We start from the raw sequence: 14,053 nt of genomic DNA, 5'->3' as shown, positions 1-14,053 counted from the left end.
AAAAAAAAAAAAAAAAAAAAAAAAAGAATTGGCAATGAGCGCCGAAGTTGTTGCAGACTGTCGGTTTGACTGCTGAGGAGGACGTGAGTGGGAGAGAGAGAGCGCTGTTGCACACACAAAACCACAGAGAGAACCCACAATTTAACCAACATCCCCAACCCCAAGTTTTCAGCTGTTGGACCTCTCAGCCCCGGCGCTCGCGATCGGCTGCGACCTTTCTTTAAACTGACGAAAGGCGTTCTACCAAAGACAGAGAGATCTGAAGCTTGAATGCCATGCACTGAGCTTTTCTTTTCATTTTTTCTCTCTTTTTTTTTCTTTTTGCGCAAGAATGATTGAAAGGTCATGACACGAGCGCTCTTAGAGCAACGCCAACCAAACTACTGAAGCTCATTTTCAAGGCTGCTTAAAAAAAAAAAAAAATAGAAGAAGAAATCTGGCGGAGAGCATTAATGGATTCCTGTTGTGTTTAAATTCTCCACAGATTCTATTGTAAATATTTGATGAGGTCCGGTAGATGTGTGTGTGCATGAGTGTGTGGACGTGAATTTCTACCCACAGTTGTAGCCAGCTGACCTTTGATCAGCAAGCCGAGCTCGCGATCCGCCTCCTCGGAAGAACAACCCCGAATTTCTCTCAAAGAGCGATTTTTGCCTCCGGAAGACGCCGGTGCCTTTTGGTTTCTCTTGGGACCAGAGAGAAATCACCTGGAAGAAACTGCGAAGCGCGGGGTGTCTCTGACCGTGTCTCGTACTTGCCACCCTCCCTTTTATTCTTTTTTTTCTGGGAGTTTGGGATGAGTTTTGTCCCCGCTAACTTTCCGCGCTGCGGCCGCGGACTCGATGCGCGGTAAAGCCGCGCCCGGACGACCCCTCGCGCTTATCGGATTAACGGGATCTGTTCCGCCTCGCCAGGAAGCCAAGAGTTAAGGCTCGGCGTGCTCGCTATCAGCAAAAAAATTAACTCGGGGGACTGGCGTAGGAACAAGTTTCCCGCGGGTGCTCAGCCCGCGCCCGTTTATGTTGGTCCCCGGAGAGCGGCTCGCTGAAGAGTTGCGCTCGTCCGGCTGTTTTGTAGAAACTCTGTGGAGGTCTGTGGCTCACCAGGCTTGTTGTGATGCGTATCCCCGTAGATACCAGCACCAGCCGCCGCTTCACGCCGCCCTCCACCACGCTGAGCCCGGGGAAGATGAGCGAGCCGCTGCCGCTGCCCGGCGCCGAGCACAGCGGGGCTTTGCCGGGGAAGCTGCGCAGCGCCGACCGCAGCATGGTGGAGGTCCTGGCGGATCACCCCGGGGAGCTGGTGCGCACCGACAGCCCCAACTTCCTCTGCTCCGTGCTGCCCACCCACTGGCGCTGCAACAAGACGCTGCCCATCGCCTTCAAGGTAGGTCCGAGCGCCGCGGGCAGAGCGGGTGGGGACGGGGCGAAAAATGGGGCGAGGATGCACGGGGGGCAAGGATGGGGGGCTCGGACCGGCAGCCGGCTGCCTCCGCGCTTCCCTCCTTCCATCCTTTCCGCTGCTCCTTCCATCCTTCCCATCCTTCTTTCCATCCTTCCATCCACCCTTCCCATCCTTCTTTCCGCGCCCGCGTGGGAAGTATCCTGGCCGCGCTCCGGCCAGCAGCGAGCCGTGGCAGCCGGGGAATGCCATGGGATGGGAGAGCTCCCCGCAGCCTCTGCYTGCTTCTTCTCCCCATTCATAACTCTGCGCAAGGGGRRAAAAAAATAAAAAAGAGCKCCAGCCCCGCGGAGTTCGGCTGCGCTGGGGAGCAGATGTCGCAGATGGATGCGGGCGGCCCGGAACTGAGGGAGCTCCGGGATCCCCCAGAAGTCGCCCCCGGCGGTGGCGGGTCCCTCTGTACCCGCTGCCACCCACGGGGGACACCCGCCCGCAGCCCGGGCCCCGCTCGGGAGGTGCCGGCTTCCCCCTGCCAGGGATTCTTCGGGGGGAGAAAACACCACAAAACAACCCAGCCACAATCAAAAAAACACATTTCCTCTTTTCATGGATGGTTTTAATAACAGCAAAAGTCGCGGCCTAACCCGGGCAGACCGCTTGGAGTTCCCCCGTTTCCAGAGTTCCTCGCTGAATCCACGTAAAATCCGGGGAAAAGATGGGGAGGAGGGAATGGGAGAGCAGATCGCGGCTGCCTCCTGTCACGGGCCGCCGGGACCCTGCCGAGCGGTGCGGGGGATGCTTCTCGTGCTTTCCTCCCTTCCCGTTACGCKGCTTCCAGGAAAATCATCCTCCCCTTGGAGTAAAATTATCCTCCCCTTGCTCACGCTCTGTTTTTGACTCGGGACTGTCGCTGACTCCCTGAGCTCGCTGCTGCCGCTGCTGCTGTAGATTGGCTCCCGAGCGAGGGAAGGGAAAGGGAATTATTGTCGTTATCCTTTTATCCGAGACGGGAGCCGCACAGACACGTAGCTACTGGGGAGCCCCGGGCTCTGGTTTAGGATCGGGATTTGTCAAGTCCGGGCTTTCTTTTGCGGTCACTGCTGAACTCCGGCTGCTTCAGCGCAACTTTTTTTTTTTTTTTTTTTTTTTTTTTTTTTTTGTCTTGGAGACCACCGGGCTCGAGTCTTTCTGAGGGTTTTTGGGAGAGGAGAAAAGAGGGAGAAGAAAATCAGCTCAGCTTTGGGAAATCCTGCTGACGAAGTGGCTTTAGGGAAAAGTTTTATGRTGTCTGGTCTCCTTGTTTTACGCAGATAAGAGCCGGGCAAAGGGAGGAACTGATCGGCGGGGTCACTTCCTAAATTCGCACATTTAGATTAATTATTACACTCTTACCCACGCACCAGGACTGCTGGTAATTACCCGCCAAGTTTTCCTCCTGGAAGGCAAAAGTCCGGCGGTGAAACCCGCTCCGCCCCGCCGGGATGGGAGATAAGAGGAATCCCGGTTTTTCCTAAGGGATCCCAGTGCCGGTCACCTCCCGGCGTGGCGGAGGAGGGACAGGAGAGGCGGCTYTTCCCTCTGCTGCCCGATAACGCTCCCACTCTCCTCCCTGGAACCTGGGAATGCCCTGATGATGTGGGAATTGCCCCTGGAAACAAATCCAGGGGGTTTCATAGATGCCCGCAGCCGCTTTCCCTCCTCTGTCCCCGCCRCAGCCTCTGGGGTTCACCCCGCTCCCGGCGCAGGCTCTCCAGGAGTTTGGAACATCGGGATAATTTAATCTGAAAATATCCATGAGAAAAAAAAATAATCCAGTCGGCCCTAAAAGYAGGAAAAGATTTCATTAGGAGACGCTGGAAGGGTGGGCTGGGAGGCACCTGCTTGCCAGGGTGCTCGGTGTTCCTCATCCTCATCCTCATCCCCCATATTCTCTCCTCACAGAGTGCTGAGAAATGAATCCTGAATTAATTGGCCTCATCTAAACCAGCCTCATTGTTTTCCTACTAAATATTAAGAATTTGCAAAGGCTTTTTTTAAAAAATCGGGATTTTTCAGGTCATTTGGCCCAGGAGGAAAAAAAATTCAGCTCATTTCCTCTGCTGCCAATATTTTATTTGCATCTGACAAAAAGCACTGAGTTTTACCAACTATTAACAATCACTGTCTGAATAAAAAGGGAGAGACTGAGAGTTTTCTCCTCACATTTAGAAACATCCACTCATGATGTTTGATCTGCAGGATCGGGCTATCATTTCAAACCAAAATGATCAATTTTCATTGTTTTCTCCTAAATGAAAGAACGATTCTGAGAAACTTAGAAAATAAGACATAGCAACTAAGAAGGGACCACATAAATTCATTGTCCAAGTGTGCTGTTATGAACGTAAATCTGAATTTAAAAGGCTAATTTGGGTTAATTGATGCAGGAGAAGTAAATTTGGATACCCCACAGTGCTACATCCCTGATTCTCTCCTTGCTTCTCTGGAAATACAAAGTTTTAGAGGTGAAAAGTACAACAAAGTCCTTGATAACTCCACTAACAAGCCCCGACTTATCTGTTTAGTCTTTTTGCTAATGTAAATATTTGTATTTCTGCTGCTATTGTCTGCACTTTCAAGTCCAGTTTCTTTTCTGGGCTGGGTCAGTTTTAGACTTGTTCCTGAGATTTTCTTCCCGTTTTTTATCGTCGAGGTTGCCTCTGGTGAGATTTGAAAGCTTTAAAATATTTTCTGTCAGAGGCAACTGGCCCTGTATCCATGTAAAACTTCAGGAAAGCTTAAAATCCTGGCATAAATTCTCTTAAATGAAGTATTTGCATGGCAGGGTAATGCCCTGATTTTCCCTTTTCCCATTTTTTCCCTATTAGATGTGGATTCATTAAGGTTTTGCAGGAATTTTAAAGAACTGGCTGCGTAGTTGCTAATTTTGTGAAATTTCCAAGCTGCAGCCTTTCAAGCCGGGCCTCATTTCTGCCAAAATCAGGGAAATTTGAAAAGCTGAGCAGAGACCAGGCSCAAAAACCGAATTACAGCAGAGAGAGGAGAACAAAAACCCCAAATTCAGAGCCAGGGAGGAACGGGGAAAGAGGAACTTGAAATAGAGATGTAAAGAGGGAATTTTGACCCCGAGATTTGCATGTGGAAGTGAAAATCGAGGTTAGGGGTGACCGAAGGGAGAGCACAGAAATTAAAAGCYCAGCCTCCTGTGGAAGGAAAATCTGGAAAATACCTGAAACTGGGGAATTCTCTCACATTTTGGGAGGTGGCTGTGGCTGGGGAATAAAAATCAGGGATGAATCAAGTAAAGGAGCTGCTGATCCTGTTTTTGAAGAGCAAACAGATCAGAAACTGAGAGAAATGAAATCAGGTTGTGACAAACTTCAGCCGATTGCAACCGCCTGGACTGAAGTCAGAAAATGTTAAGAGGAAGGAAAAATATCGAGCTGCAACTCGGAGGACGCAGTGCAGGGCTGGTTCCTCTTCCAGAGGGCAAAAGAGGAATTAAAAACAAGCTGGATTTTTTTTCTCTGGGTTTGTTTTTTTTTTTTGGGGGGGGGGGGGAGTTTTTCTTTTTGGTGATAGTGTTGAGCTCACTGCTAGAGCATTGGGGAAACAGTAAATGGCTCTAAAGTGAATCAGACAAAATAATTCAAGCTCTGATTTTTGCAGGGACATCCCAGATCCCCATGGAATCYCAGCAGGTTGATTTGTTTGGGGAATTCAAGAAGATACAATAAAAATTAAATTTTTCCTCATTTAACTAGCGCAAACAGTGTAGATATAAAACAGAATATTTCAGATTAGAAATCTTTTTATCTCTTATCAAAACCCCAGCGAATCCTGTGTTCCCAAATATTTGATGGATGCTGCCCCGAGGAGCTACAGCACMAATATTTTGGGGAAAGGGTAAAACTTTTGGTAGATTTCCTTAGTTCAGGTCATTATTTCCATCCATCCACTTGAGGGTGAGGTCTGAAAATTATTTGCTTTATGCTCCCAAAGGAAAAAAAGGAATTGTTCTGTAAATTGGGATTAAACATTTGATTGGGGCCTGATTTTCCACGGCCTTGCTCTGGATTTCTGCTTGGGCAGCTCCGTTAAGAGCTGCTGACATAAATTAAACCATCGAGTGCTACTACTTCAATTTATTTATTGACAGTTACAGAAGTGGATTTTGGAAAGCTCCTTTTGTGTGTTTTTTACCTCAGAGCAGCGTATTTTTCATTTCACATCACGCCGGGTGTTTCGGAGGTGCATCGGCGGAAAAAATTTTCTGTGCAATCATTAAGAAAAATCAGGTTTGAAATTATAGAAATCCCTGACGAGGAGTGAAAAAGATGCACTTTAAATAATGRAAGTTATAGGAATATAATGATATTTAAAATTATCACTATGATGATATTTTAAAATCTTTGGTTTTCCAGGAAATGGGGAGGAGAATTTTTGTCTAGATTGGAAAACATTTTTGCACAGTAACAGTTCAACCACCGCGACACGATTGAGCAGCAGGTGTACATGGAATTTGTCTATTCAGAGCTCAAATTCTCTAATCAAATTCAGATTCTTGATTAAAGAATAATGGAAGGGACAACATTTTTGGGAAGATGAGGATTTCCATTCCAGCAAAACAGGAATGGAGATGATTCAAATAGGAATGGAGATGATTCCCATCTCCTCCAACACCTGCTTGAGCTATCTAAACTTTCCCCGTGGATTCTTCTCGCTGTTTTTTTCCCTGCTACTCTCTGATCCTCTGCACCCCATGCAGGAAGCTGAGGGTTGTGCTCCTCGCTGTTTCAGGTGGTGGCCCTGGGGGATGTCCCTGATGGGACCCTGGTGACGGTGATGGCCGGCAATGACGAGAATTACTCGGCGGAGCTGCGCAACGCCACGGCCGCCATGAAGAACCAGGTGGCGCGTTTCAACGACCTGCGCTTCGTGGGCAGGAGCGGCCGAGGTACGGGGGCTGCAGCTGCTCTGGGGGTCTGCTCTGCTCCTGGAGGTGGGGCTGGGGGGTTTCTCCACCAGGGAATGCTCTGGGATGTGGTGGAGGTCATCCGTTCCAAATTCACAGGATGGGTTTTCCTCATTTCTTCCCAACCCCTTTTCTGCATTACTCCGATATTGAAGCGGTGAAATCTCAGGTGAAAATTATAAAAACCATGCAGAGAGTGACATTTGTGACTCTGGTAGCCGCCCCTGCTAATTCAGGCAGCATGGTATTACCTGTGGTTAAGTTCAAGTGGCCCATTTTCAATTTAAAACAACAATTTTCAGCTTGCGTAGAGGCTCATGGTCATCTCGGGGCTCTCCAGCACTCGCAAAATCTCTGCAAGCCGAAAGTACAAATAAATAATTCCCGCACAGATCTAAAAATTTGGCAGGTTCCTGAGCTGCTGAAGGCTCTTTTTCTGACCTTTTTTTCTCTCAAAATGCGACAGTCCTGGCACTTAATGTCTCCTTCAACGTGGATGGGAGAAACCAGGTAGGAGAGAGGGGTTTAAAATTGGATTTACTGGATCTCTGCCATAACCAGTAATTACTGGTGTGTAAATAAAAAGGCTTTTGGAGCATGAATAACAAAGAAGAGTTGAAGTTGAATTAGATGGGAGTATATAAAAACGTTTTTGGGAAGCTCCTGAGGCGTTGCCCATGAGTGGGCAGGTGCACAAAGCTTCATCCCAAAAAAATCCGCAGAAGGACCCTGTAAAACTTCATTCCTTAACATTAAATCTCATAAATCCCAAGCCACCATCCCATTAGTTTATTTTAAAAGCTTCCCTTGTCGCTGTGAGGGGACTTCAGGGAGGTTCAGTCAAACCCCCAAAGAGCAGCCAGCGAGTTGCTGCTCAGGAAAAGTGCAGGAGAAGGAGCCGCCTCTGCCTTTTATGGCCAAGGATGAAAACCTTTCCCAGTTCCTATGTGAATTCATGCAACATTTTATTGTGGTTTTTTCTGTTTGTCTTTGAAATTGGAATGGGGCATTCCAGCATTACTCAGGGACAATGCAGTGASAGGACAGTGTCTCCTGCACTCCAGGAGGTTTCTTTTTGGAGCAGTTTTGCWCTGGTGTCCCTCAGAACCTGGGATTGCTGATCTTTCCTCCCCATTTCCCTGTCCCTCTGTGTCCTGTGCCACCCCAGCCGTGTCCTGGTTCCACACAGATTCCTGACCGTGCTCCAGGACATCCCGAAGCTGACCCACTTGTGGGTTTTATTCCAAAGGGGAGATGTGTCAGGCTGCAGAGCGAGGAAGTTCTGCTGATTACACCCAACAGCCTCTGTGTGCCTTTGAAGTGAAAAGCACCCGTGGGTGCCCTTCCAACACAAACACGGGCACAGCGCCGTGAAAACACGGCCCCGCCGGAGCGGCGAACACATTTTAGGGATAAAATCCTGCTCTGGTTTTCCTCTGGGTGCTGCAGCAGCTTTAGCTGAGGGTACAGAGGCAGCTGCCTCTCAAATTGTGTTGTTTGGGCCGTCTTCAAATGTGCTCGGTACAAAACACCCGCAGCCGAGAACGTCGCCTCGTAATGCCAGYGAGGAATAATAATAGGGTGATGCAGAGAAAATTATATCCATTTACTGAAAACATGAGAGATGCTGTAATGTCTAAAAGTATCAGTCATTAAACGTGGTCATTTGGTGTATTAAAGGTACCACCTTTTCAGTAAATGGAATTTGCATTATGATTCAGAGCTGACTGTTTAGAGGATTCAAATGAATAGCTGGCAGAGGGCTGGAGAAGCTCATAAAAACAAACCTGTACTTCAGTTCCTGGCCTTGGGAATGAAGCTGGGAATCAGAACTGAGAGCTGGGGGAGCTTCAAGGTCCAAATCCAGCAGCTGGGACCAGATAGGCCCCATTTACTGGGAAAAGCGAGCCCCTTGCGCCGCTCCGGTAGCCAGTCACTCCCAGGGTGTCCCGGGTGTGACATCCAGCTGCCGGGGATCCTTTAAGTGGAGAATTCGGGAATGCTGCGTGCTATTAGTCAGGTTAAACATCCTCACCTGCCCGTGCTGCCCATCTTTGGGGCGGGTGACTAATGSATGCTTTTGTTTACTCCTCCGCCGGGGGATTGTTTTCCAAAGGCGGGGACTGTTTGCCTTTGTGCGGGATCTCGGAGCTGCTGTTCTGTGGGATTGGGAYGGAGCCTGCAGCGTGAGGTGGCCGCTTCAAAGGGCACTGCTGCCTTTGATACATCGCTGCAGGAAAATGAGCCCGAACTTTGTTTGCCGTGGAATATTTGAGCTGGGAGAAGTTCAGTGCCACCGCTGATAATGCCGTGCCAGGGGCGTTGTGCGAGCAGGGACCGAGAGTTCGCGTTGGTTCAGGGCACAGGGGAGGCTCCTTGCATCCATCAGGGGGTTGAAAATCCCAGTTTTAAATCCCCGATGGAGAATCAGGAGTGGCTGTGACCGAGGTGTAGCCACCCCTGCTAAAATCCCCTCAGCACCCACAGCTCTGTCCTTTCCAAGGAGGAAACTCCCATTCTTGATGCTCTTAATAAATAATTTCAATTTCCTTCTGTGAAATCCAGCCAGACAGCCTGTGTCCAACATTATTTTCCATGTTTTCCTCCCACTTGTGGGAGGGTCACAAGGAGTATCCCTGATCAATATTTGACACCGAATATCAGCCAAACTTTCAGCCTCGTTTCATGTCCAGCACCCAGAGGCTGCCCYATGCTCCTCAGCTTTGTTTAGAATTAAAAACCCCAAAATATTTTATTTTCTTCATTCTCAGAATAGGAGCAACACTGTCACAGGTCACCCGAAGCCTGGAGCTGTGGTAGGAAAGCAATTTGGCTCCTTTTCCTCAATAAAACAGATTTCCATTGGATTTGGCCGGKATCCAGGGCTCCTGTTCCTCAGCCCAGTTGGAGAATGCTACTGGGCAAACCTGCCCGTCTGGCTGGGGAGCCCCACCAAGACATTTCTGAAAGAAAAACGTCCTTTTGAAACTTCAGCCAACCTCAGCCTGCCCCCTCGGCCTGATTACCTGCTTAAAACAAAATTAATCTTGATTTTTTTCACCCTCCGTTTGTGAACGTTCCGAGCTTCCAACCGCTCCTGCTGCAGCGTTTCCCTGTTTTTTTAGTGGATAATGAACCAATTGAGGTCACTCTGATGAAATGGACCTGATGTAAAAAGCCTGCCACCGTGCAAGTTCATTGGCTAAAATGAAAAACAAATAGTTATTTTGGAGAGGGAAAGCTCTGTGGCGTGGGGAACATGGCATATTTTCCTCATGGAATCACTAATCCCGGTTCCTATCTCCTCGGTAGGACGTAAGATTCCAAAAATCCCAACAAATAAACATGTTTTCCAGATGAAAATGATTATTAATGGTTTATCCTAAGAGGAGCTAATGGAGAAGTGTCTTGGCTTGCTGCGGGAGATCTCAATCTAAACCTAAGAGCTGGAGCTGCAGCATGGTTTTAAAAACTGCATCTCGGAAAGGATGGAAAGTTAAATCCGTGCGTACATTTCCTCAGGATCCGAGGAATGAGTAAATTTTGTGGCGTTTTTCCGTTTTCACAGAGCCAAAGCAGGTGTAGCTTTGTAGGGGAACACGAGAGATTTTACCAAGTGCAATTTTTCCATCAGGTCTCTTTCTTCCAGGTATAATTCTCAAGGAAAAAAACATTCACTTTAAGACAAAATCTCAAAAATACTCAAACTCCAAAAATCACTGTCCAGGATTCCAAATCCAATTATTTTTATCGGCATTCCCAAGCTGGAATTTTGCTCCTTCTGTGCAGCCTCGTTTTGTGGCTGCGTTATTYGAGCACTTGGTTGAAATTGATTTTATTTTTTTGACTTAAATGCACTCAGAATTACAAAAATATGTGCAAAACAGAGGATGCAGGGTCGTAAAAGCAGTATTAAGCAGGCGTCCAGGTTCTGATCCAAGCCTTTGGAATGCTGCAGGGGACGTGGGATCAGATACTGGAGSCACAATAAGCGGAGTTTGCCAGATGGGATGAAAACAGAAAAAAAATTTGAAGGCAATCAACTGGGGAAAAGGGTCAATTGAGAGTTTAAAACAAAATATTTATTTAGAGTTTTGATTGATAAGGGTGTGGCATTTAAAGGATGGCACAGCCAGCCGAAGGGAGGTTTGGCTGCAGGGAGGTGGGAATTTTCTTTGGATACGGGGAAGGAAYTGTTCCCTGGGAAGGTGGTGAGGGACTGGAATGRATTTCCCAGAGAAGCTGTGGCTGCCCCTGGATCCCTTTGAGTGCCCAAGGCCAGGCTGGACATTGGGGCTGGGAGCAGCCTGGGACAGTGGGAGGAAGCACAAGATGATCTTTAATGCTCCTCCCAACCCAAACCATTCTGTGATTTTCTKGTTCAGTGGAAGAAAGGGGCTGTGCCCAGGGCATGAGTTAGATGCTCAACTTCCCTGATAAGGACTCTTCTCCCTCCATTCTGCTCTGAATGGTGAATTTTCCCCTAAAAAGTAGAGGCCAGGAGTGGTCATTTTATTTTTAATCGAGGAAGGGWGGCTTGGTTGTGTCGTTAACCTGAGCCGAGATTTCTGTGCAATCCCAGTGAGGCTGAGCAGCAAACCCAGCCCTCCAAGRGGATGGAAACTCAGCAGAGATGCAAAGGAAGGAGGAGAGGAAGGGAAAATCCTTTCCCTGTACCCGAGGTGCCTTGGGCTCACTCCAAGCAGCCAAATTTGTGAATCCTTGATTTTGGAATTAACCCCATGGATGATGATGCTCCTCACAGGGGCTGGACTCCAAAAAACCATTCTGTGGGATGGGGCTGGGTCCCTCAAAGGGCTTGGGAAACCTCAGCAGGGATGCACAGGTGAGAGGAGAGGAGAGGAGAGGAGAGGAGAGGAGAGGAGAGGAGAGGAGAGGAGAGGACAGGACAGGACAGGACAGGACAGGACAGGACAGGACAGGACAGGACAGGACAGGACAGGACAGGACAGGAAAATCCTTTCTCACTGTCCGAGGTGCCTTGGGCAGCCAAATTCGTGAATCCTTGATTTTGGAATGAACCCCATGGATGATGCTGCTCCTCACACGGGTTGAACTCCCAAAACCCATCCTGTGGGATGGGKTTGGGCATGCCTGCCAGCAGCTCCKCCAGCTCCCCAAAAACCCCTCTCTGCTGCCTTCTTGACCATTTCATCGGGGCAAAAAASCTCCCTCTCTGAACGCGTCAACAGGAGAAAAATAATGGCAGAGGGCTCRGAGAACTTCCTGTCTCCGGGAGCATTCCTGCTGTAAACAGTGGCCATGCCAAGTGCTGAACCACTGCCCTCACTCCAATAACAATAAATCTATTTTTTGGTTCTGCACAGCTCCGCTCGGACATTTTTGCAGCGGCGAGGATGAGGCAGACGCCGTCCTCAGAATGTTTTCCCGTTTGTTTTTTTTTTCCCCAGCATAAAAGCACTTCCCAGAATGTTGTTTAGGGAAGACAAAGTACCTCTCTAGATGCAAAGGTTACATAGTTTTGAGAGATCTGTTTGCCCTGCAGCTTTTTTCTTGTTGKTTTGATGTTGTTTTCTTTTTTTAAAAGATTTGTTTTTATTTTGCTGTTTGTATTTTGGTGCCACCCCTCAGAACTGGGGGCATCTTGGTTGAAATATCCTGATTTTTGGGTGTACTTCTCTATGTGTGTCCCCACACCCCAAGTCAAATCAGAGCAGCTATTTTGTCACCAAAATAAAATCCTGCTGGGAGATAAATCAGGCTCAGGGCTGGCCAGAGAACTTGAGCAGGAGTGAGGATGCTGCAAATCAGCCACTCACAATCGCTGTCAAGAGAGTCTTTTCCAGCACAGTCATGTGCATAAACCCTCATCCGGCTGAATCAGCCTCTGTTCCCTTCCAAAAACCCTTTAGGAGCAGGAACAAAGATTTAAAATAGACTTTTAAATTTTTTCTATTACTTTAATGCTGTGTCTCTCCACCTTTTTTGCCCCCATCCTGCTTCCCCAATGATTTCCCCACCATATTATTTCCACACGGTTTTCAGTCTCTCCAAATTCTTACTCCCTTCATCTCTGCCCCTTTTCCTCCCTCTCTTGCTGATATTCCTGGAGGGCTGCAGCCTCTGGGCACAGAGTGGGAATTCTGTGCRAGCTTTCAGCAAGGTTGGGACTGGAAAAAGGATGCAAGGAGCAATCCTAAATTCTGAAGCAATCCTAAATTGCCTTTTCCTKCTGTACCTGAGGAGCGGGGAGGGAGAGGGAGGAGGTTCTGGAGAGGGCAGGAGGAGGGGAGCAGCCGCCTGGAGGGCTCAGTGCCACCAGAACTCTCCAGCGAGGCGGTGCTTGGAGCTCCGGGAACTGAAGTTTAGGGAGGAACCGAAGGAAAAGCTTTGGTGAAGTCACGAACTTTCCGCAGCTGGGTTGGATGCACAAAGCCCCATCCACGGAGCTGTCGGTGCCTCTGAGGGCTGTCTTGGGMAGCTTCCAGGCTGCTAATGGCAGGGTTATCCCCTCTCCTGGGTACCCATGAGGTGACCCCGGCTCTGTTCCCAGCCTCGAATCGATGGGATGGCAGCACAGAGCCTTTTCTCCAGTAGCTCTGAGGGAGCAGCCCCAGGGCACCCCCGTGCTCGGGGAGCTGCTGGAGGAAGGAATTGTCAGGTTGGGATGGTTCAGCCTTAGCCACTGCCTCGGCACTGATGGGATAAAGGTGCTCCGTGCCTTTCCTGGGCAGAGCAGGGCGTTGCTCTTCCAGGGAATCCACACCTTCCCCGCTCCCTGGAGCCATGCCCAGGTCACYGGAGCGGTGTTTGCTCCCAGCTCCTTCCCTGTGCCACGGCGCTGAGGGATGGAATCAGGGAATGGTTTGGGAAGAAAGGGTCCTCAAAGGTCACCTCATCCCACCCTTGCCATGGCAGGGACACCTCCCACTGTCCCAGGCTGCTCCCAGCCCCAATGTCCAGCCTGGCCTTGGGCACTCAAAGGGATCCAGGGGCAGCCACAGCTTCACAGGGCCTCCCCACTCTCCCAGGGAACAATTCCTGCCCAGTCTCCCATCCAGCTTTACTCTGCATAAATTTGAAGCCACTCCCGGTTTCCTGTCCCTTGAAAATCTCTTGGATTTCCACATCCCTTGGAAATTGTCTCTCTCCATTCCTTGGAGAAGAGCAGCAGCTTCCAAGCCAAGGAGAGGGGACAGAGGGTTCACACATGGCCAACTGACTCCTCTGAGGGTCTGGGCTTGAGGAGGACTTGGGGCTGTTTTTTGGGAGAAGCCCTCCCGGACTGGGGGAATGGAAGGTGTCAGAGGTGCAGTTTTTGACTCAGGCATTTAAATCCAGCCTGAATCCCACTAAATCCGCTTGTGAACCTGGGCCTGGACCTTTTCATGGCTCTGTCATCCCCATAAAGTCTGGGTGAATAATTTCTACCTCAAAAGCCTTTTGAATGGTCTGAAATTACAGCTGGGCTCAGGGCTATTATTAGGCTTAGGGATCCCAGGGAATTTCCAGCAGAAGGTGGGGGCGGCTTTGCACTGGAGCCCTTTCACCCTGAACTGTCCTTTCCACCTGCTGGCCCTGTTTTTGCCTCTCCCTGAGCTCCCCAGCGGTGACACAGCACTCTAGACAGCTTCTGGGTAGAGCTGGATGCACTTGGTGGAGGCCAAGTCATTTCTGAGAGCTCCACAAACAGCC

The 14,053-nt window shown here is 49.2% G+C and overlaps 1 protein-coding gene across 2 annotated transcripts in view; it reads left to right on the top strand.

Moving 5' to 3' along the window:
* The first annotated feature begins 6 nt into the window (after positions 1 to 6).
* The window catches only part of LOC130579997 (runt-related transcription factor 1-like), a 24,692-nt gene continuing 10,645 nt past the window's right edge, over positions 7 to 14,053 (top strand). Inside the window, exons 1-3 of one of the 2 annotated variants that reach the window (XM_057377221.1) lie at positions 7 to 1,386; positions 6,202 to 6,358; positions 8,493 to 9,404. In XM_057377221.1, the coding sequence (XP_057233204.1) occupies positions 1,117 to 1,386; positions 6,202 to 6,358; positions 8,493 to 8,566 (501 nt within the window). In that variant the 5' untranslated portion in view covers positions 7 to 1,116 and the 3' untranslated portion in view covers positions 8,567 to 9,404. Of the gene's footprint in view, positions 1,387 to 6,201; positions 6,359 to 8,492; positions 9,405 to 14,053 lie in introns of those variants that run through there. The other variant, XM_057377220.1, reaches the window with a different exon arrangement.

This window comes from Malurus melanocephalus, unplaced genomic scaffold, assembly GCF_030028575.1.
Source record: "Malurus melanocephalus ecotype Western Australia unplaced genomic scaffold, MMel_1.1 scaffold_307, whole genome shotgun sequence".
NCBI lineage: Eukaryota > Metazoa > Chordata > Aves > Passeriformes > Maluridae > Malurus > Malurus melanocephalus.
The sequence above is the reverse complement of the archived record's forward strand: the minus strand, read 5'-3'. Positions and strand labels throughout refer to the sequence as shown.